Here is a 23,743-nt window from a genome sequence, read left to right on the forward strand (position 1 = left end):
GGGATGCCAATGAGTCTTAAATTTGGATGTTTTATTTTATCTGTCATATCCCTGAGATCCATTTCAATTTCTTCAATTTTTCCCCATTCTTTCTTCTTTCATTTTCCGTTCTGTTCCTTGAGGTGGCTGAGTTGTTGTTCAGCTTCCTCTAGTCTTGTACTGTGAGTATCCAGACTTTTTAATTTGGTCTTTTTAATTTGGTCAGCAGTTTCTTTCATTTCCATGAGATCATCTATTTTTTTATTTACTCTTGCAATTTCTTCTTTATGCTCTTCTAGGGTCTTCTTCATGTCCTTTATATCCTGGGCTGTGCTCTCATTGTTTGTCTTTAGTTCTTTGATTAATTGCTCCAAGTACTATGTCTCCTCTGATCTTTTAATTTGGGTGTTTGGGTTTGGGTTATCCATATCGTCTGTTTTTTTCATATGCTTTAAAATTTTCTGTTGTTTTTGGCCTCTTGGCATTTGCTTTACTTGATAGGGTTCTTTTAGGATGTGAAGAATTATTCAAACACCAATCTCTGATTTGTCAGATCTACAGCTTGGTGGCGTACACTTTCTCTAACCAGCAGATGGCATCCGCGAGTCACCTATTCCCCTCAAGTCACTTCTCCCCAACTTTGTCTTTGTGGTGTGTGGGAGTCTGATTCTTGTGGTTCAATTGGTTCACCAAGTTTGGGTGTGTTGTTGGTGCTGTCTGCCCTGAATGTGGGGCATATGTCTGAGCGGTTAGGGAGGCAGGGCAGCTTTAATAATCAAACTTCCCAGGTGTTCCTAGAGATTTAAGGCTGTTCCAAGAGTCTAAACCTTCAGTTTGGTCTCACCACAGATTGTGTCTGCCGCTGACCCACAAGTCCTTGGTATTGGTGTATGGTCCTTGGGAATTCTGAGTGGGTCCCTCTTCCAAGCCGTGCCCTTCTAGGGCCTCTGCTGAGGGAAGGCTGTGCTACATCACAAGTTCATGCCATCCTTCAAGGGAAGCCCTGGGCCGCCAGCCTGTACAGGGGCGTTCTGAGCCTGCTGTAAGGATGGCTGCATGGGGCGTGTTAATTTCCCCCTTTTCGCACAGCTCCGCCTTCCCAGCTCTGGGACAGTTAGCTGTGGGTGCATGAAAGGCTGTTGTCCATGCCTGATATTGTGGTGTGTGTTCGTGTTGCTGGAAACACTGTCTGTCACACTGGGTTTTTTGGCGTGGCTCTGGGCTGTGGCGTCTGCGCCAGGCAGGAGCGTTGCCAGCACACTGTGAAGATGGCTGCAAGGGGTGTGGTTATTTTCCCCCTTTTGGCACACCTCTGCCTTCCTCGCTCCGAGACAATTAGCAGCAGGTGCACGAAAGGCTATCTTCCATGCCAGATATTGAGGCATTTGCACAGCGTGTTCCTGCCGCGCTTCACTGTGTGGTTCTCGCTGCCGCAGCCGCTTTTGGTTTTTTTTTTTGAAAAAGAACTAGTCCACCTCCAAATGCTAACCTGTGGTTTCCCCACACCACAGCACAGCGGCCGGACATTCAGCAAGCTCACTTACTCGTTTCAGAACACAGACTCCTGGTTTCACCAAGTGCATGGTCCCTGTGGATTTAGCAGACCTTGTCTAGCTGGTGCATCGCTGGAACTGGTGTTCTGGCTTTTATCTAGTATTTTTCACAGAGGTGTTTTTTTTGCTCTGTCTCACCTAGCCACCATCTTAGGTTCTCCATCACATTCCCATCTTTTAACCTCCAGCTTTCCCTCTGGTGACATACATGACTCCGAGCTTACCCTTTTCAGCACTGTAAGTTATTCTCACAATGTGCTGCCTTCACCTCTGTCCATTTCCAAATGCTTAAGTTCACGCTAGTTGAACATTCTGCTCATCCAGTCCCCATTCTTTAGCCTCGTTTTATATCCTGGTAACTTACATTCATATATATTAGTTTACATATGGAAATTAGTTCATATCAGTGAGGACCCTCCAATATTTGTCCTTATGTGTCTGTCTTATTTCACTCCATTTAGTTCCCTCAAGGTTTCTTCATCAACCCATTTTTTTTTAAGATGGTTTTGTTCACACAGCATACATTCTGTCCCAAGTAAACAATCAGTGGTTCCCTGTATAGTCACGTATTTATGTATTTACCACCATTAGCACTATCTATGTAAGGACATCTCCATTTCTTCCACAAAGAAAGACGAAGAGTCAAAGAAAGTACAGAGACAAAAGAAAAAAGAGAGAGAAAATAATGACAGCTAGGAAGTAACAAAAGGAAAGATAGCATTAAACTAAAGTAGAATAAAGAGTCAGACAACATCACCAATGCCAAGAGTCCCATACCTTTCCCCCAAGTGCCCCCTGCCATATGCATTTAGCTTTGGTATATTGCCTTTGTTATATTAAATGAAGCATAATACAGTGTTTCTGTTAACTGTAGTCTCTAGTTTGCATTGATTGTATTTTCCACCCAATCCCACCCCATTTTGAACATCTTGCAATGTTGACATTCTTTTGTTCTACCTCATGTAAAAACATATTTGTTACTTTTATCAAAATCGTTGAGAACCCTGGGTTTCACTGAGTTTTACAGTCCCAGTCTTTATCCTTCGTCTTTTGTTCTGGTGTCCCACATGGTCCTAACTTTCCTCTTTCAACCATACTCACAGTCATCTTTGTTCAGTGTACTTACATTGCTGTGCTACTATCTCCCAAAATTGTGTTCCAAACCTCTCACTCCTGTCTTTTTCTGTCTGTAGTGCTCCCTTTAGTGTTACCTGTAGAGCATGTGTCTTGTTCACAAACTCTGCCATTGTCTGTTTGTCAGAGAATATTTTAAGCTCTCCCTCATATGTGAAGGACAGTTTTGCTGGATATAGGATTCTTGGTTGGTGGTTTTTCTCTTTTAAGTATCTTAAATATATCACCCCACTTCCTTCTTGCCTCCATGGTTTCTGTTGAGAAATCCACACACAGTCTTATTATAAAGCTTCCTTTGTATGCGATGGATTGCTTTTCTCTTGCTGCTTTCAGGATTCTCTCTTTATCTTTGACGTTTGATAATCTGATTATTAAGTACTTGGTGTAGGGCTATTCATGTCTGTTCTGTTTGGGGTATGCTGTACTTTTCAGACCTGTAATTTTATGTTTTTCATAAGAGATGGGAAATTTTCATTGATTGTTTCCTCTATTATTGCTTCCTCCCTTTTTCCCTTCTCTTCTTCTTCTGGGACACCCATGACATGTACATTCCTGCATTTTGTGTCGTCATTCAGTTCCCAGAGACATTGCTCATATCTTTCCATTCTTCTCTCTATCTGTTCTTTTGTGTGTATGCTTTCAGTTGCCTTGTACTCCAGTTCCTGAGTGTTTTCTTCTGCCTCTTGAGATCTGCTGTTGTATGTCTCCATTGTGTCTTTCATCTCTTGTGTTGTGCCTTTCATTTCCATAGATTGTGCCAGTTGTTTTTTCGAACTTTTGATTTCTACCTTATGTACCATTATATGCTTCATCTCTTTTGCCATATCTTCTCTAAACTTTTTGAATTGATTTAGCATTAGTTGTTTCAATTCTTGTATCTCAGTTGAAGTGCACATTTGTTCCTTTGGGCCATAACTTCGTTTTACTTAGTGTAGGTTGTAGTTTTCTGTTGTCTACGTATCTGGTTTCCTTGGTTACCTTAATGAGGTTTTCCCAGAACAGAAAGGGCTCAGGTCTCAGAAGGGGGCAGTAGTATCCGGTCTTAGAAGATTGATACACCCTGTGAGGCCTCAAGCCACTGTGCTTTTCTGCCCAGCAGGTGGTACCTGTCTGCCTGTCACTCCAGACTGGTGTAAGAGGTGTGGCCCATGGCTGTTTCCCCCAGGCTCTGGGGTCTGGTTCTGAATGGAAGCCGGATAGTAGAGCTTGGCATCACCTCTTTCCTCTTAGGGAAGAGACACCCCCTAGGGAGATATCATTTGCAATTGAATGGTCTCTCTGTCTCTGCTGTCTCCACCCTTGTCTGGGTCAGAGCACTGGGAACTGAAAATGGCTGAAGCTTTCTCCACTGAGCCTAAAAAGGAACAGAAAGCCCCCTGTCAGGGCCTGTCCACGACCACCCTCAGTTTCACCCATCAACCAGAGATAACACCTGGTCCTCTGGGTTTCCCCTCCCTCCCAGAGAAGTCCTCCAGCTCTCCAAGGCCAGTTGTCACCAAAAGCCTTTGCTTGTTGGGGATTTGTAGCTTGTATTGAACAGTCCACATTTGTTAATTAAAACCTCAGTTGGAGCTGGGCTGAGGTATATTTGCTTTTTCAGAGAGTGTTGCTCTATCACAGTGAATCTTTGCAGTTTGGGCTGCTGTTGTAGGAGGGGGCTCTCAGTGCAGGTCTGCAGTTTTTGCTTATGGGTTTTATGCTGCGATCTCGGGCATTCCTCCCAATCCAAGTTGGTGTATGATGTGTGGACAGTCACGTTTGTACCTCAGCAGTTATTCCAGATTATTTACTAGTTGTTCCTGGTTGTTTATCAGTTATTCCAGGGGGACTAACTAGCTTCCCCTCCTCTCTATGCTGCCATCTTCTTCCCATGAATTGGATTTTGAGTCAAAACATGATTGGATAATTTTTTTAAAAATTAGATTGAATAAGACAGGAAAGTGGTAATGTCATAGTTGTTTTCTTAAATTTTATGGTAGGATCCTAGGGTTTAAGAAGTGAATATCATTTAAGAATGAATGAACTTCAAATTTATTCTTCCAGAAAATTTCAAGTAAGGGATCTTAGGTTGTGAAATGAATCTATAACATCCTATTTACATTAAGAGCTGGGATTACTTACTTGTTATTTGTGGAAATTTGTTGTGGTAAATTGTTTTTTCTTGTCCAGAATATTGAAATGCTTTGGACTTTGCCACTGCTTTGTTGGGAAAGTGTATTGCTTAAAGAATTTTATTTGTTAATCTATCAGGGCCATAATTGGCAAACTGTCCTTGGTAGTCAAAGAAATGGAAGAGGAATTTTTTTAAGCATTACTTGTCAAAATTAGTATGTTTATCTTAGGAGAAATCTGTCTATATGAATATCTAAGATACCAAGTCATTAAACTCAAAGATAAATTGTTTGAGGCCCCTAAATTATGAGAAAAGATAGTTGTTGAAAGATGCAGAGATGAATTTAAAACATTGCTTATTTAAGTTTTTAGAATATTGGAGCTTAAAATTATTGTATCTGAGAAAAAGTTGAATGTCTTCTCTTATTTAAAAAGGCAGGAAAACTGAGAATTCCTAAGTCCATCTGATGTTTTTGTTATTTCTCTGTTTCATGGGTTCTGGTTACTTAATAAAGAGTAGGAAGGGCCCATTAGAATGCCATGCTTTGATGTCTTAAATGTTAACAGCACAATATGCAAGGAGTAAAAAACACTATAAATGCAGAAGATTTCCCTTTGGGAGTTAAACAATTATATTATCTTTTATTCTCATGTGTAAACTCCAAAGTCTCATAGAGATACCTAATTCACTTTTCAAAGGCCTATAATGCAAAATCAATTTTTGCTCTAAATTCATTTTGTAAATCTAATATGAAAATAGCTATAAAGTTGAAATTTTTATTAGTTTAAACAAAAAGTAAACTGCTTCCCTAGATAATTTATTTCTAAAGGGGAAAGAAGTGCTTAGACATATATATGGCAGTCAGCTTAATCTCTTATTATAAAATTCATGTGAAAAAATAAACCTATTAGCTGGGAAAACCGCTATAAAAGACAAATTGGAAGGGGGAAACTAGCCTATCTGATATTAAAATGAATGATAAGGCTATATTAATTAAAAGTGTTTGTCATTGTGTAGGAATCAATGGATCAGTGGAACTGAGCCCAGAAATAGACTGAGGTAAATGTGGAAATTTAGGGAAGAAAAAAGATGACATTTCAAATAAGTAAGAAAGAAATGGATTATTCTATAGCTGATGTCATTTTTGGTTGGGGGTTAGGGGTAGAGGAGACTGATTACTACCATATTCTTTATAATAAATTCTAAATGGAAGAAAATTTTAGAAAAATAAAAAACAAGAAGAAATTGTGCACAAATCTTGGAGGAGGAAAAGGACTCTCTAAACAGGACCCCAAACTTAAAAGCCATGAAAGAAAATACTAGATTTTGACAATAAAATTCAAAATATTTTGTTTAGCGAAATACCCTAATCCAAAAGTAAATGGAAAAAACTTGCAATAAATTTGCAAAACACAAGAAAAAGGATTCCTTTCCTTGATAAGTAACCAAGTTTTATGAATTAATTAGAAAAAGATCACGTACGTTATTTTTCTATTGAAAAAATGGATAAAGGATATGAATAGTTTGTAGGAAAAAGAAAAACAAATGGCTTATCAACATGAAAATATACCCAACATCATAATTCAAGAAATGCAAATTAAAACAGAATTTATTTATTTATTTATGCATACATACATACTTAGTTACATACATACATACCTCTATACCTCTTTCAGTTGGTGAAAGTTTGAAAAAGTTTGATAATATCCAGTTCTGGTCAGTCTTGTGGGGAAACAAGTCCCTCACACTTTTGGTGGAAATGTAAATTGATAAAATCCTCTTTGGAATACTGTTTGGCACAATTATTCAAAGTTAAAAATGCGCAAACTCTTTGACTCAGATAATGTACCCATAGGAATTTATCATTACAAATAAACTAAAATATATATGCAAATATATATGTACAAGAATGTTTATGGCCTTTTTTTTTAAGTTTTTATTTTGAAATACTTTCAAACTTACAGGACAGTTCCAAAAATAATACAAACCCTATACAGAGAACTCCAGCATATTCCTACCCCTGCTGTCTCCCCCAGTTACCCTGATCCACCAATTTTAACATTTTGCCACGTTTGCTGTATGTTTTTCTATCATTCGGTCCATTTTCTGAACACTTGAGTGTAGGTTGTGTACATCATGCTCCTTCAACATTTAATACTGCCATATACATTTCCTAAGAACAAGGATATTCATTTATGTAACTACCTTAAGTACAGTTATCAAGTTCAAGAAATTTAACATGGATATAGAGCTAATTTATATCAATTTTTTCATATGTCTCAATAATGTCCTTTTGAGCTTTTTCTCCTCCCTTGCTAGAGCCATCCAGGATCATGTATTGCATGTAATTGTCATTGTCATTTCTTCATTCAGCTCCTGTCTGTTGTCTGTGGTCTGTTGCCCTTTCCTTTCAACCTTCAGAACTCTTTAGTATCTCTTGTAGGACTGGTCTAGTGGTGAGGAACTCCCTCAGCTTTTGTTCATCTAGGAATGTCTTAATCTCTCCCTCATCTTTGAAAGACGGCGGGGTTTTTTTGTTTTTTGTTTTCTTTTTTTTGCTTTCAGCACTTTATGTATGCTGAAAGCATAGTTTCTGATGAGAAATAGAAATGAGCAATTAATCTTATTGCGGCTCCTTTTTACATGATTCTGTTTGCAGCTTTTAGGTTTCTGTCTTTGGCATTCAAAGTTTGATTATAATACACTGTGGTGTGGGTCTGTTTGGGTTTATCCTGTTTGGAGTTGGCTGAATGACTTAGTTTTGTATATTCTCATCTTTCATTGAATTTGGGAAGTTTTCAGCCATTATTTCTCTGAATATTCTCTTTGGCCCTTTCTTTCTTCTCCCTCTGGAGCTCCTACAATGTATATATTGGTATGCTTGATGGTGTCCCACAGGTTCCTCACTCTGTTCACTTTTCTTTGCTCTTCTTTCTGCTCCTCAGACTAGTTGATATTGTTGATTCTTTCTCTTGTCAGCTCTGATCTGCTGTTGAAATCCTTAAGGGAATTTTTAACTTATGTTGCTATGGTCTTCAGTTCTATTTGGTTCCTTTTCATAATTTCTATCTCTGTGTATATTCTCTTTGTGTTCATCTGTTGTTTTCATGATTTCCTTTAGTTCTTTGTCCATGTTTTTCTCTAGCTCTTTGAGCATATTTAGAACCATTTTTTTTTTTCTGAAGTCTTTGTCTGGTGTGTGTCTCAGGGCTGTTCCTTCTTGTTGATAGTTTCTACTGCTTTTTCCTCCTTGCCTGGGCTCAGTGCTTCCTTTTTCTTTGTATGTTGTGACCTTTTGTTGAAACCTGGACATTTTGATATTTTAATGTATTGTCACTGGAATTTAGATTGTGAGATGTCTGTTCCTTAAGCTTGTATCCCGTAAGTGTTGTAACAGAGCTTTCCTTGAATGCCAGGAGCCAACCAAAAAAAAAAAAGTAGTTGTAGTTAAAAAAAGAGAAACTCTCAGTCTTTGCAGAGTTTATCGATACAGTGAGGTTAGAGAATAGTTTCAGGCCAAAGTGGAGGGGCTTCCCTGAACCTTTCTGTGCATTCATCTTGTCTCGGACATGTATGTGTGGCTCTAGGAATTTTCCTGTTTACACAGATACTGATGTCTCCTGTTTCCGAGAAATAGTTCCCTCACAGTCCCAGGTCTGTACTGTATGTCCTACAGCCAGCAATCCCTTGCCCCAGGCAGTCACTTGAGTGCTCTCCCACAGCATTCTGTAAGAGCAATCTGTGAACCGCTTTCAACAAGCAGGGCAGATTCTGGGATGGCAAGCCCCTCAGGCCACCAGCAGATAGATTGGACCAGACATGCCTGATCACAGTATGTGCATGAGGGCTACTCTGCTCTCTCCAGAACTGGTACTAGGGCTCCATATGGGGAGCACGGGCTAATTTCCCTGCTCAGCTGGTGAGGGATGGGGGTGGGGCCAGCCAGGATACCACAAGGTCCTACTACTTTTTTTTTTTTTTTTAAGGAAAAATAAAGTATATTCACACATATGCAAAGAACATCTTAGAAAGAGATCTTCCCATTGGTAGAATGGGACCATTGGGAATGTGAGAGAGGGTCTGCAGTAGAGACTTCTTTTTATTGCATACCCTTTTGCATAGTTTTATTTTTTAAGCATGTGCTTCTTATTTTTATAATTTTTCAAAAAGATCCTGTTAAGAATTGAGATAATCAGTGAGCAAATTGTTAACATTCCTCTTTATGTTTTCCACTCTTATGTAATGAATTAACATGTAAGCATGAACAAATTCTACCTTTTTTTCTTGTCAATTCTAATCAAGATGCTTTTAGCCGCAAGAAATGGAAAACTTGACTCAAAGTGAATTAAGTAATAAAACTCCAAAAATAAGATAGTCTCCAAGTTTGGTTGAATCTGTGGTTCAACAATGTTGACTTATAGCTTGGGTTCTTTTGTCTCTTTGTTATCACAGTGTTGGCTTCATCTTGTTCTTTTCATGGTTGTAAGATGACTTTAAGAACCTTCTTCCATAAGCCCAGGTTGCTCTAAATCTGATTGGGCTGCAGTCTCTTGGGAATGCCATAAGCTGAATGACCTAGACTAATCATTGGGATAGAATGTATTTTTGGGAGTCAACTAGTGTATGTCTGATGATCATTGATGGAGTACCTTTCATTAGTGTTTCCTAGTGTTGCCTTTAGATGATAGTATAGTATTATATTCATAATATATGTACATCCCTGTCTAGTTAATGTTGGGGCATCTTCCAGTGTTCTTTTGGAGGTGTATGGTTCATAGCATTTTATCTTTGTGTGCTTTTAACCCCCATGCCAGAAAAACACTAAACTGATAGTGGCAGGGTTTTTGTTGTTTGATCTTGGGTTTTTGTGGTTTAAGTAATGGGTAGGACCATCTTGATGTGTTGTTTTCTGAAGTAAATGTTATTTAGTACTTTAGTTCATTAGGATAGCTAATCATTTTTACCTAATTAATGCACTGAAAACAAGTTTATTTTCCTTTGCAGAATAAATTTTACATTGAAACCAAGCTTAACAGAGACTTAAAAGATGACCTTATAAAGCTGTTTACGGAACATGTTGCAGAAAAGCACATTTACAACCTAATGCGTAAGTAATTCAACTTATTATAAGATGACACTAACAATGATCTTTTTTTTTTTTTTTTTTATCTGAGAGTATTATCATAGAAACCCCAATGTTGACATCTTCTTAACCAGGTAGCAAGAAGTATTGAATGTTTATAGAGAGGGAGAATGAGGAGTTGAGAATGTGACTCAAAGGTCACCTGGTAAGCAGGCAGCAACTTAGCCAGGTCATTTGACGATGTCTTTATATCTGGCCTGATCCGTTTCCTTTGTTGTTGTTTTCTTGACAATGGGGAAATATTAGGTGGTTCACCTCTAACTTTGTTACCAGTAACTCTAGAAGGAGTGTAATATTTTATCTTTGAAATGGTAATACAGAATCCTCTCTAACTTTTCCTCTTTAGTGCAACAATCTTTCACTTGTCTGTTTCTGTCATTTACGAACTATGATCCTTAAGCGAACTTCTTAACCCCTTGGGGGTCCTGCATTTTCTCTTCTGTAAAATTGGAATACGGAAAATGTTTCATATGGCTATGTAGATTATCAGCTAAGAAGAACAAAGTGTCAAGCCCAGTTAGTTTCTTTCTACCTATTTCTGTGCTCTTTGCCCTCCCACAGCGGGTAGATTCTCATCTTACCTTTCCCACAAGAATATACCTCTCCAAGTGGAGTATAGGAAGTCCCTCTAAAACCTGATAGCTCCGTGTCCTTTAAAAGCTCATATTTTATGCAGTATAAAAATTATGAAATTATTTTTTAGAATTTTCCACCTAATATTTGGATTGGTAGTATGCATTTTTTGCTTTCTTATTAGTCATAATCTGTTTCTATCATAATGAACTTTTACCAGAATTTGCAGAAGCATTGTTCTAAACTCAACCACAAACTTTGTCATTTTTGAGTTTAAGAGAAGAGATTTTTGAACTTTGGACCAGTTTATTTTAGAAAGGTAGGGTTTTCAAATAGTATTATAGATGAGGATAGTATATGTTTCATTACTATGTTCCCAAGAGATCCAGGATCAGAATTGAGGCCCAGAATCTTGGAAGTATGAACTGCTTTTTAATGGCTGGACAGATGTTTACAAACATCTTTAAACATCTCATGAGATGTTCCATCTATTAATTATAACCATTCAAGTATTTCCTCTGATGTCGACATTGTCATTTTGCTTTCATTGTAAATAGAACATATCATTTTGAAGTCTTCCTGTTAAAATTCTATAAAGAAATGCTATTATTTGGTAAAAAGCTTATTTACTTTTAAATGTTTTTATGTTTGTCATTAATTTGGAAATAACTTTATTGGCATATGCAAAGAGACTATTCAAAAGAGAATTCAGTAGTCCAGATCAGGTGAAAGAAAACATATAACTTCTTCCTTTTATTTATTATATAGTATGGTTTTTAGTAATAATTACAGTAAACGGGGAATACACCTTTTCTTTTTCAAGTAAGCTAACAATCTCTAAGCCTTTTGTAAGTTGGATAAAAATGAGTTTATTAGATATTTATTAAGCAATTACCCAACGTTGTGCTTAGAATAGGGATATAAAAGTGACCACTGGACTTATTGGTTTAGGCTCCAGAAGAACAAGGGACTCTTATAAATGCTTAAACAATGCTATGTGGATGGTCATCAAAAAACTTTTTAAACACATATACACACATGCTCTGTTTACTGTGTGGCAGGAACTTCTAGATGCTTTGCAGATATCAACTTAAAATTTAATTCTCATAACCGTATAAAGTAAATGCAATCATTGCCTCCCTTTTACAGATGGAGAAACTGAAGCATAGAGAGGTTAAAGTAAATTTAAACTGGAATAACCCAAAAATTAAGGATTGATGTCTTCTCTATAGTTATATGTTCTCCTATCACTCATCCCCATACTCTAACAAAACTAATAACTACACCTACATTTCTGTAATTTTCTAAAATCTGTCAGTAATTTCCTTGCGGTGGCTTTCATACATTTGGAAATGCTGGTATACCATTTACTTTTGCTGTGTAACAAATCACCCAGAAACACAGTGGCTTAAAACAATAATAATCTTTTATTTTGCTCACAAATCTGCAGTTTGGGCAGATCTTGCTCAGAAGGCTTGTCTCTGCTATACTCAGCACTGGCTCGTGTGGCTCCATCGAGGGCTTTCAAGATGGCTCATCACACGGGTGGCAAGTTGATGCTGGCTCTGGCGTTTCCTCCAAGAGTAGTGGAAATATAAATGCCAGTTTCTTGTAGGCCTGGACCTAGAAACTGGCACAGTGTCACTTTTGGGTTTTCTGTTGGGTAGGCAGTCACAGAGCCCAGATTAAAGGGGCAGGGACCTGGACCCCACCTCTCAGTGAGAGGCATGCCAAAAGAATAAAACCACTACACCTGGGCAAAATGAACACCTTTTTGGCTAATAAATAATTGGTACCCAAATGCTCCATATTCACAAGCATTTCATAAAGAGGACACTGGCTTCTCATTTCAGATAAGCTAGTTTTCTGTCATCTAACCATGTTATGTTCATTTTATACATGCTTATAAGATAAAATGGCTTCTACTTTTGGCTGGTGTTAAAATTGTTTTCCTTTGAAGTGAGTGTTTACTTAGAATTAAACTCTGGACATAGCAGAAGTACTGGAGTCTGCATTAACCAATGTATTATTGTTGTGTTGATGGTTCTGAGCACGTGACAAAATAAATATGTAGCAATAGGATTAGTTAACTGTGGGAATTTCTTGAGGAAAAGAAATGTGTTGAGTTGCATTAGAAGATTCATTCTGTTTGCCCAGGGAGTTTCAGATAATTACATTTAGTTATTCTCTTCAGGAGTTACCTTTTGCCTTTTAGTTCAAACCCTTATAGTTTGAAATTTTTTGAAGTCATGAGTATTTTTAGTTTTGGTTTTGAGGATTACTTCTCAAATTAATAAAGGAGAGAAGCCCCTTAGCAAGCACTGAGGATTAATTGAAAGAGCAAAGGAACTTGGGTCTTGTCCCAATTTAGCTAATGAAAAGTTGCGTGACTTTCCACAGGGCCTTTCCGTAGACTTTAATGTCATAATCTGTAAAGAAAGAGATTAGGGCTAGAAATTCTCTAAGGCTCTATTCAAATTTTATAATTTATATGATTTTTTGCCAGTTGACAATCCTGGGACTGTTGAAGGATACTTGTTTCTTTTAAGTTATGTGATTTTTAGAAGAAAACTGTTACTAAAGGCAACCCATTTCACATATAAGATCAGCATTTCAGGGGTGGTATGGTGAAGTAAGAAAGAGTACAAAATTTAGAGTGAAACCCAAATTCTTGGACCTCATCTGCCATGGCTAGTTCTATGACTTTGGTTTGGTTTTTTTGTTTGTTTCATTTTGTTTTTTTGTTTTGTTTTGTTTTTTAGCCTCAGTTTCCTTATCTATTTAAAAATGTAAATAAGTAATAATAATAACTTGTGAGAATTAAGTCCAGTAACATTTGTAATGTACTTAGCACTTGTTAAATACTCAATATTTTCTTTCCTCTTCCTGACTGTCCCTCCCCTACATCCTGATTTTCTTTTTTCCTTGAAAGAAGGGATTATCTAGAAAATCTTTTAAACACTGTTTTCCTGAAACAAGTTTAGGTGGAGAAAGTTTTAGTAAAACGTTATGATGCCGTCTGAACTCAATTTTTTGTTATTGATGTAATTATTTCTAATTAATTTATCCTAAATTAATTTTATACATATTTTAGGGATAATTTAATCTGTGTAATACACAGGTTTAAATTTAATAAATTTATCTTTCATAGCTGTCAAATTTGGCATAGTTGATTATAGTTATATAAGTATTATTTGCAAATGTATATACTTTATAGCATAATGAGTTTGTGGTTGAACAGGAAGAATTGGTGGGAACAAGGCCTATTAAAGGCCAAAATGATCAATCAGGAAGTAGGAAGATGTATTAGTAAAGAGGTAAAGCTTTGATTTTGGGGTACATGATGAAATTAGAACCATGAATAGAAACTCTCAGAATCTAAAATTTCAATTTTTAAACATTTTAAAACATTGCATTGTAAAGTAACATGATGCTTAACATTTGTCATCCTTAACATTTATTATGCCATTCAAAATTATATCTCTAAATGATATATTCAGAAGGATAAATTTGAACAGTACACTGCTGTGGCTTTTAAATAAATTCAAATGTAACTCAAACTTTGTATGTTTCAATCTATAAAGTCATAGTTTGGCCAAATAAGGTGGCATTTCTATTTTTGAAAAAGCATGGATAGAGGAAAATCAATTTATACAACTTTACAAGCCTGGCTTAGAGTAAAATTATGTCAGATTATTTTTGGATCAGTAAATCGTGGATATTTGAGAGATAAAAATGAACTGTTCTGAGTCAGTATTATCTGTTGTGTCAGCTAAACAATGGAATTAATGTGCATCTGTCATTGATATTATCTACAGGAATTATCCTACTCACTTTAAAAAAAAATTAACAGAATGTTTGTGAGGCAGTAGAGAAGCTAAAAGAAAACTGACCCTCTTGTATGTTCAGAGACAGGGTCACGTGGTTTACCAGAGATGTGAAAGTGAGAAGGATGAGCCTTAGTAAGACAAAACGGCAGGCAGCTCTAGCATTTGGGAAAGTAAGTTTCTGACCCTGAGCAGAGTTGCTAAAATTACTAATACTTATCTTTCAGAAAAGTGCCCAGAGTCTCAAATATGATGAGTTAGGGGAAGAAGAACTGATTGCGGAAGTATATTGTATATTAAAATCTAGAAAACACTTTGTATCCCAAATATACATCTTTTGAATCATGAAGGACTTAATGAAAGGGAAGCATTTTCAGCTCACTCGCTAAGTTAATATAAGTATGAATACTATTGCCTTTAAAAAGCTCTACTCATTTTCAGAAAATCTGTTAATTGAATAATTTCTATTAGTGTTCCACAGACCTGCACATATTTACTTGTTAGATTGAGATACTGCATTGGATTTTTTTTTTTAATCTTTAATAAACTCTTGATTTGATCACTTAGGCTTTTCTTTCACTTGTTTACCCTTCAGTCTTTGGGAGAAATAATATAAAGAGAAACCTTGACAATCAGTAAGTGTTAGGCCCTTTTTATAATCATTTTCTTTTCTTATTTCAGCTTTACTTTTAGAAGCCCAGTCAACACCATTTCAGGTCACACCTTCGACTATGGCAAATATTGTGAAAGGCCTGTATACTCTCAGACCAGGTAAACATTTATAATTTTCTTTTGGAGTTGGACTTGTTTGTTTATGGGAATTCCAGCCTTATACAAGAGGACAGTGTGTCTATATGTTTACCATTGTTAGGTCTAATGGTGTTTGGATTTGCTATAGAAAAAAAAATTGAATTGACATTCATTGTTGTGAACTCCCTTGGAATGTTTTTTTCTACTACTGAAAAGAACTAGTTTGGCTTTTGCCAGCACCTGCGAGGGAAATACAAGAAATAATTTATAGGAGACATTTTCGATAAAAGTGGTCTTAATTTCTTTGTTTTATGGAGTTTCTCTTTGACTTCCTACCTCACACTGCAAATGTGCACAGGCATTCACATTCACAACTCCATCTGCTTAAGCATATTATGTAAGATGCAAGGAGTCTAGAAATGTTGGCAGAGTTACAGCATTTCATGAGAATATTTTGTGGAAAGATATAATCAGAATAGTGGAAGCAAAAATCAAAGATTGTTATAATCAACCACATGGTTTATAAATTATCTCATAGTGTCTGTCTTCAGAGAAAATGCTATAGGTTTAAAGGAGTCCCAAGATGCTTTCTGATATATCCTTCTGCCTATTTGTAAGCCAGAACCTGAAACTTGCCATACAATTGTCTAGCCAATTTTAAAATGTTAATGGGAGAGAGATTGCAAAAATTCTCAGGGTAGAATATTGTTCTAAAGTTGGTAAACGCAAGGGATGCTTCTTTGACAGCAATTGTACTAGCTGTAAAATATTTTCTTTTTGTGAGATTCCTTTGTCATTTGAGAATTAAATGAAATAAAATGTGCTGTAAAGAGCTTAACACAGTACCTGATAACATAATAAGCATGCAGACATTAGCTGTCGTTAGTACTATCCAGTTGGGTTTAATGATTATTTTAATTAACTGGTTGCTTAATTGGTCAATTGATTCATTTAAAAGACATGTCAGAATTTAGCTTGCTAAAATGGAAACCAAGTGAAGACTGAGATACCCAGGCTAGACTGGGATATCCAAAATACCTTCTCTTTCAGGTTACTTCAAACCGTTAGTGATTTCTAGATTTCAGATTTAATGTTACCTAACTTTGGATCAGGTCTTGAGCTCTATTCCTTATAACTTTTAACAGAAATTTCTTGTATAAAATAAGAAAAATATTTAATTCCCTGTGTCCAGTAAGTTGATGTTTTTCTTCTAGTTTCTCAGAATTTTAAATTTCATTTTACTATAGTGTAATGAAAATGGCTCATGAATTTTATTTTTTAGTGCTAGGTTAAGAATGATTTTTTTTTTCTTAAATATTGGAAGGCATCCAAGTGCAGTATGACATTTCTAAATTCTGTCTCTCAAGTTAGGTAGCTTTATCAGCTCTGGCTTTTGTTTTAAGTAACAAAATCTCAGGATAAAGTTAATCACTAAGAGTAGATAAAATTGTAGAAACATGTTTATCTGAAAGCTTTTTTATCCAGATTTGAGCTCTTGTAGTAGGACTGATAAAATTTGTGAGGAGAATTCTGTATTTGAGGATTGTCCTTTTGAAAAGGTGAATTTTATCACGACTAACCTTTTGCTGCCCTAGGTATTTTTCTGAGATACTTCACAACATATTTTGACATTTACATGCTTTGCCAGTACCCGTTCTATTCCTGGTTTATTAAAACACTTTTATTCATCTGACAGATTGGGGTTGGAATATTTTGAAAGTAGAATTTTAAATGTAAATGTATCTTCCATTACAGCGGTTCTCCAGTGCTGATCAATGTGTAATGACTCGCCTGAATCACCAACAAAAGTTTTCAAACCTCTAGTTTCCTGGACTCCAGTCTTTGGCGATTCTGATGACTTATTGTTTTTGATGTGTTTCCATCCAGTCTCCAGAAGCTTAGTTTAGAAATAGTTCCAGCTACCCCATCTCGCCTTTCTTCCTTTACCATACACATTGATTTTGTTTCTTCATCTTTGTTTTAATGACTGCCTGGAGTTCCACTGAGTGTCAGATGGGTTTAACTCCTGGCTCTGGCTGACTGGTTGGTAGTTCTCCAGAGCACTGTATGGAGAGTCTTTCCAAAGGCATGTTGGACTGAGTTGGAAGGAGCGACACTGTTAAGACACTGCTGCCCTAAGTGTGTATAGGGGGAATGGATTGGCTCTGAGCCATTTGAGGAACTTGTTCATTTGCCGTCTCTGATGTAGCTGTTATCCTATTGGGCATTTAGATTGCTTTCACTTTTTTAAGTGCAAATGGCCCGCATTGAATAGCATCAGGTTTGGGTTTGTTGGTTTGTTTGTTTGTTTGTTTTCAATATTTAGAATTACTCAGATTACAATTTTTAAAGTGGGTTTACTGGATTAAAAAGCATTGACGTTTTTATGGTTTTTAATATATATGGTCAAAATGTTTACCAAAAGGGAAAATTCAAGAGTGAGCTTAAAAGTGATAATGCAATTTTAGGGCCACCAGCAAAGAAGGAGAGTACTGGTTTCATCATGTCCTCGCTACAGACAGACATCATTTAATTTTAATACTCATTAAGTAGGGAGGAGAGAGCATATTTTAGCTTGAATTTTTTTGAATATTAACAAGGCTACTTATTACTGTTTCTATTTTCTTGTGATTTATCATCTCCTGTCTTTCATTCATTTATTTGGTTTTATTGATTTGTACAAATGCTTTATAATAAAGATACTAATCCATCTTTATCATATCTGATGTCGATACTTTCTTCAGACCTGTTTATCTTTGGTTTTGGTAAATGAGAGTTTATTTTTCTGTAGATTGTTCTCTTGACCTTTTTCTTAGTAATTTGATACCCATTCTCTTTTCTTTTACTGTTACATACATTTAATTTGCTGAAGTTTAGCACAGATCAAAATAGATTTTTTTATTTCCAAAGTACTAACCAGTTATCTCCAGTCCACTTAAATACTCAGTTTTCCTCCCCTGTTTATGTAGTACCGCCTTCTTTTATGTCTTTTTATTAATACTTGTACTATTCAATTCTTGGGCCTGTGTATTGTTTTAATTAATGCCTGATAGGGCTGGTATTTCCACCAAGCCCCTTCCCTCCCAATTTCCTTCCGCTCGGAATTCTTTGATAATCTCATTCATCTTTTTCTCCATATTTAGAATTTTTGACAGGATCCACTAAAATTTTTCTAAGGATTTTTATTAAATTCTGTTAAAAAGTAAAATGTATTAATGTTTGCTTTCCTTAAACTATAAATTCTTTTTAGAAAGGAAATTAAACTTCTCTGTATGTTATTTACCAGAATGGGATTGCATTTATTTTTCCCCATTTTAAGTTTGGTTTAATTTACATTTTTTGTTTTTTGAGCAAAAGAAAAATTTTCTCTTTTCCATTTGATTTAATTTGTCTCTGTGATATCCCTAATGAATCTTTTCCTTCCCTCACAGAGTGGGTTCAGATGGCTCCAACTCTGTTCTCTAAATTTATTCCAAACATTCTCCCTCCGGCGGTAGAATCTGAACTTTCTGAATATGCTGCTCAAGATCAGAAACTTCAAAGAGAACTTATACAGAATGGTTTTACAAGGCAAGTTTTTTGTTTTTTGTTTTTTTATTTCTTTAGAGACAAAATATCTCCATTACCTTAGGAGGCCACTTTGGCTTGACAGCCAAGGCCTTAGAACAGGAAGTAATTGCCCTGGAGTCAGTCCAAGGTTCTGCTGCAGAGAGAGGTAGGTAGTGCCCCATCCCAGGAAATGTTAAAGCTGGGATTTGATTTTATGGAAGGAGCTCTTGGATAAATGGATTTTGAAGAAGGGGTTTCTTACCGGTTGAGCAGTTAGGCTGGGTAATCTCGAGGAGCTCTCCCAACTCGGGATACTCTCATGTTGGTTCTAAACATTTGGAAGAGCATTGTAGAAACTTATGGTCAGTTATAATGTATTCTTATGACTAGCAAAGAGATTTTAGAGTCTATATTTTATACTTTCACTTTTGCCCTAAATTTTAGTTGTTTCTTCTTAAAAGGTATGGTATCTCTTTGTATATGTCCAGAAATTTTGCTTCCCTTTGTTTTAATAGATATGTATATGCTTTGTTAATTCTCCTAAAATTTGTAATATCATGCCCATATCTCAGAAAATCCTGCAAAATGCATATTTTCAACTAAAGTGCATTTAAATAAAAAGTTTGTGATCCCTATGGGAAAACACTCTGTCACCAGGTCATTAAAGGGACCATTAATACTGTATAAGACCATAATCCTTCCTGTTTGTTTAGCTCTTTTACATATCTTCTCTTTTTTGACTCCCTGGCATTAAAGGAAGAATGTTGATGAGAGAAAGCACTTGGGATCTTCACTTAGGCGTAGTTGTGACCATAAATATCAGGTTGAGCTTTGACTCACTTAGCTGGCCAGGGCCAGGATGCACAGGCATTCTCTCAGAAGTCCTGAGGCCAAATTCGATCTCAGAAAAACCAGTCTTGACCAAGCTCACAGTTACTAAATCTAGTCCTGGCACAGGATAGGAAAGAAAGCTGGTGATTTTCTCTTTTTTAGTCCATGAGTTGGCATTTATTCCCTTTTTGTCCTGGCAGCACCTATGTACATGTGGTAATGGGGATGCTGAGGGAGTCTGCTGGCTAAATATCTCCTGACTGCTCACACTAGGGAGGCTCAAGTGAAGCCGTGTAGGTAGACAAACCTGACTTTCTTGTGGCAAGTCAGAGGAAGGAAGGGCCAATGGGAATTGCTGGAATATAAATAGGAGCTAGTTTTCTTCCCTCATGTCCAGTGGTCAGGTGTTTCCTGCCATTAATTGTAATATTTCTAGGAGAGCAGTATTATTTCCATACACAGAATGGGACTACTTAATGCCATGTTGATTTTATTTAACTTTTTTTTTTTGTAAAGCTAATACATTTATATGGTTCAAAATTCAAAGTGTTATAAAAAGTATGCATTGAGAAGTTTGACTCCCACCCCTCCCCATCTTCTGCATTTCATTAAGTAACCATTTTTGTTTCTTGTGATTACTTTCAGTGTTTTTTAAATATGCAAATACAAGCAAACATTGTGTATTTCTTTTTATTCCTTTCTTACACATTCTATTGTGTGGATATACTGTAACTTATTTTACAAATCCTCTCTATATGTCCACTTGAATTATTTCCAGTCTTTTGTTACTACAAATAATGCTGCAATGAATAACCTTATATACACACAATTTTGTACCTATTGCATGTATTTATGGAGGGTAAATTCCCAGAAGTGGGAATTTAAATTCCCAGTTGCTGGATTAATGGTAAACTCATTGTAATTTTGTAATTCTGCTGGTTGTCCTTCAGGGCAATCTCCAGAGGGGATTGTGCCATTTTGCATATCTATCAGCAAAGTTTGAAAGTGCCTGTTCTTCATGGCCTTGCCCATACAGTATGTTGTTATACTTTTGGATTTTTGCCAGTCTGACAGGTGAAAAATAATTACTGGGGGTTGATTTAATTTTCATTTCTCTTATTATGAGTGAGGTGGGCATATTTTCATATGTTTTCATTTCAAAATACAAAGGACCATTTGTATTTCTTCTTTATGTTCTTTGCTCATTTTTCTGTTAGTCTTTTTAAGTCTTCTATGCTTTTGTTCATGTTTAATGTTCTGTGCTTTTATTCATGTTTATTTGAATGCCGTGTGAAAGCTTTTATTACTATGAAGCAGTGCAGCAGTGTAGCTCTTGTGGATTTCTCAGAGCAGCTTCAGTTCATCTTCCACAACGGTGTGTAGAACTGTTTAAACACATCAAAAGACATTTCCCTTATAAGGGCCCCTTGGTATAGTGCTCGTATGTAAAACTTTCTTGGGATGAGATGAGTACTGACTCCATAAATGGCCTCTCTGGTATTGTTGTCTTTGCACATGAGAGACTAAACATGTCACTGTTCAGCCAAGGCAAAATTGAGTCATATTCAGGGAAATGCCTGGGATTGTTGATGTAAATTGGAATTTTTGTTTCTCTCAGTGGAACTCTTCATATGCTGAGGTTTAAACATTACCCAAGAGGTGATAAAATTAAAATGTTTTATTTTGACAAACTTAATTGGGCCATTTTTATAATTAATGATTTATTAAACATTTACTATGAGGATTAAACTCTGCTTTGTAAACTACTCTGATGATGCCTTGCATGGAAATAGGACCTGCCCAAGCTGACATTCTTGTGTCCACGCCAACCCACTTCTGACCTCACCCAGACCCATCAGAAAGCATTTGCACAAACCACATTTAGCAGCTTGTGGGAAGTCTGCTTGTGCTTTCAGCTCTTGTGGATAGGGCTTCCACACTCTGCCAGGTCAAATTTGATGCCTTCTCTGATCATTATTTGTCTGGGATAGTTTTAGAAGAAATGGTGTCACTGATTCACAGAGAATATATTGTACACCCTCTAACAAGAATTTTGTTACTGGCTATTTTGATAAGTGCAATCATTTTATCATTGGTGCCTCACCAATCACATGATTCCTGCTTAACTTTGCAAACTGCTTTTAAATTTAAGATTATGTTTCACTTATATGATGTAGGAGCTCCGAATAGGCAGCCCACAGCTTTAATGTGGATGGCACAGAATGAGTCTTTGAAATGTTTCAAAATGAAATATGTGAATGTTGTCAAATATATCCTATTTTGCAGCTAGTGGATAGACTGTCATTTGAACTGGAGTTATGTGAAATATGATTTTTAAATGTGTGGAAATATACAGTGGACTTATTTTAAAGCTGGAATTAAAATATAAACTAGAAGCAACATTTTTTTTTTCGTCTGTTACCTGCATAATTAAATTGATTTGGGGGGGAGGGTGTCTGTTGTTGTCAAAGATGACATTATGGAAGATAAGCTCATTTCAGAACTTTATAAATAGAGGCTCTCAGCTGGAGCATGAATTCAATCATACCAGCTTCTGGTACCCTTCAAAGGGTGTGCCAAATAGCTTGTAAAGGCAAATAAAATGTTCTTGTTGAGTAATGGTTACTTAGATCTCTGGACCAAAATAGAACTTTTTAGGAGTATTGCTGGTTTTTTACTTGAGGGGGTATTTTGGTTTGCTAAAACTGCCGGAATGCAAAATACCAGAAGTGGATTGGCTTTAACAATGGAGGTTCATTAGGTTACAAATTTACAGTTCTAAGGCCATAAACGTGTCCAAACTAAGGCATCAAGAAGAGGATACCTTTATTGAAGAAAGGCTGGTGGTGCCCAGAACACCTCTGTTAACTGGGAAGGCATGTGGCTGGCGTCTGCTGGTCCTTTGCTCCCGGGTTGCATTGCTTTCTGCTTCTGATTCCAGTGGCTTTCTCTTTGCATCTGTGGGTTCTCACTTAGCTTCTCCAGGGCAAATAAAAAGTGTTTAAAGAAAATAGCATAGGGCCTAATCAGAATCTCTATTTGTTTATGTCTAAAGTAGAACTAGACTATCTAGGTTTACCGCTTTAAGTTTGAAGAACTGGTTAATATCCATGAAGGTCCACCTGCAAGAAGGTTATTAAGGTACATTCTGAGATTTTTCAGAGGCTTTGAGCAGCTTTTGGTCTCATGGTAGAACTTGTAGGGGGAGATTTCGAATTATGCTCTATTTCATATTTGAAATTTGCCCTGTATACCTAGGTCACTGGAGATGTTGATAGCAGAACCCAGATTTATCTTCAAAGATGTATTTTAGTCTGAATCTATTTCTAGAATCCAGTGTAAACTATCTTTATAGATGATCTTTCCTTCATTTAATAGCTTTCTAGATTTAAAAGTTAGGGCCCTTTAAAAATATTCAGTTTATAAATGGCTTAGCTTTTGTTTAACTTTAGTGTCTTTTCAAATAGATTGTTGGGTTAGAGTTGAAATACCTGTTAAACTTCCATTATCAATTATGTCAATTCATTTCTCCCGTTTTGGTGTGTGAAGAAGTCAGTCAGTTCTGTTGACTCCCTCTTTTTTTTCTTATTCCCAGAGGTGACCAGTCCCGGAAGAGAGCTGGGGATGAGTTGGCTTATAGTAAGTAATGATATTCCTTCCTATTTTTGATGGTTTTGTCATGTAAAGAAGCCTCTGTCCATGATGTTGTTCTCATAAGATACTATGTGTGATCAAGATCACACTGATGGTTCTGCAAGCTCTGGTGGCAGCTCTGAAACCCAGTTCAGTTGGTGGTGGTTCTCAGGCAGTTGAAGAAGCCACCATATCTCAGACTCTTAGTCTTTACTAGAATAGGATAGTAGCCTAGTTCCTGATGGTTGCGCCCCCTTTGATTCTGCATGGTTTTGAAGTTTGGTTTTTGTTTGTTTGTTTGTGTCTGGTTTAGTTCACTTTAGTAGAATTGACATCTTAACAATATTTAGTCTTCCAGTCCATCAACATGGAATATCTTTCCATTTATTTAGGTCTTATTGATTTCTTTTAGCAATGTCTTATAGTTTTCTGTGTACAATTCCTTTACATCCTTCGTTAAATTTATTCCTGATATCTTCAGGATTCGTCCATGTTGTCGCGTATATCAGAAATCCATTCTTTTTTATGGCTGAATGATATTCCATTGTAAGTATATGCCAGTTTTATTTATCCATTCATCTGTTGATGGACATTTGGGTTGCTTCTGTCTTTTGGCAATTGTGAGTAATGCCACTATGAACATTAGTGGGCAAATATC

General features: G+C 36.4%; 1 protein-coding gene across 1 annotated transcript in view; it reads left to right on the forward strand.

Annotated features, from left to right (window-relative positions):
• CACUL1 (CDK2 associated cullin domain 1) overlaps positions 1-23,743 on the forward strand; it is a 119,927-nt gene that overhangs the window by 76,823 nt on the left and 19,361 nt on the right. The window contains exons 5-8 of the mRNA XM_037804337.1: positions 9,784-9,886; positions 15,004-15,093; positions 18,504-18,642; positions 23,048-23,091. Coding sequence (XP_037660265.1) covers positions 9,784-9,886; positions 15,004-15,093; positions 18,504-18,642; positions 23,048-23,091 — 376 coding nt within the window. The remainder of the gene's footprint in view (positions 1-9,783; positions 9,887-15,003; positions 15,094-18,503; positions 18,643-23,047; positions 23,092-23,743) is intronic.

This window comes from Choloepus didactylus, chromosome 15 (assembly GCF_015220235.1).
Source record: "Choloepus didactylus isolate mChoDid1 chromosome 15, mChoDid1.pri, whole genome shotgun sequence".
NCBI lineage: Eukaryota > Metazoa > Chordata > Mammalia > Pilosa > Megalonychidae > Choloepus > Choloepus didactylus.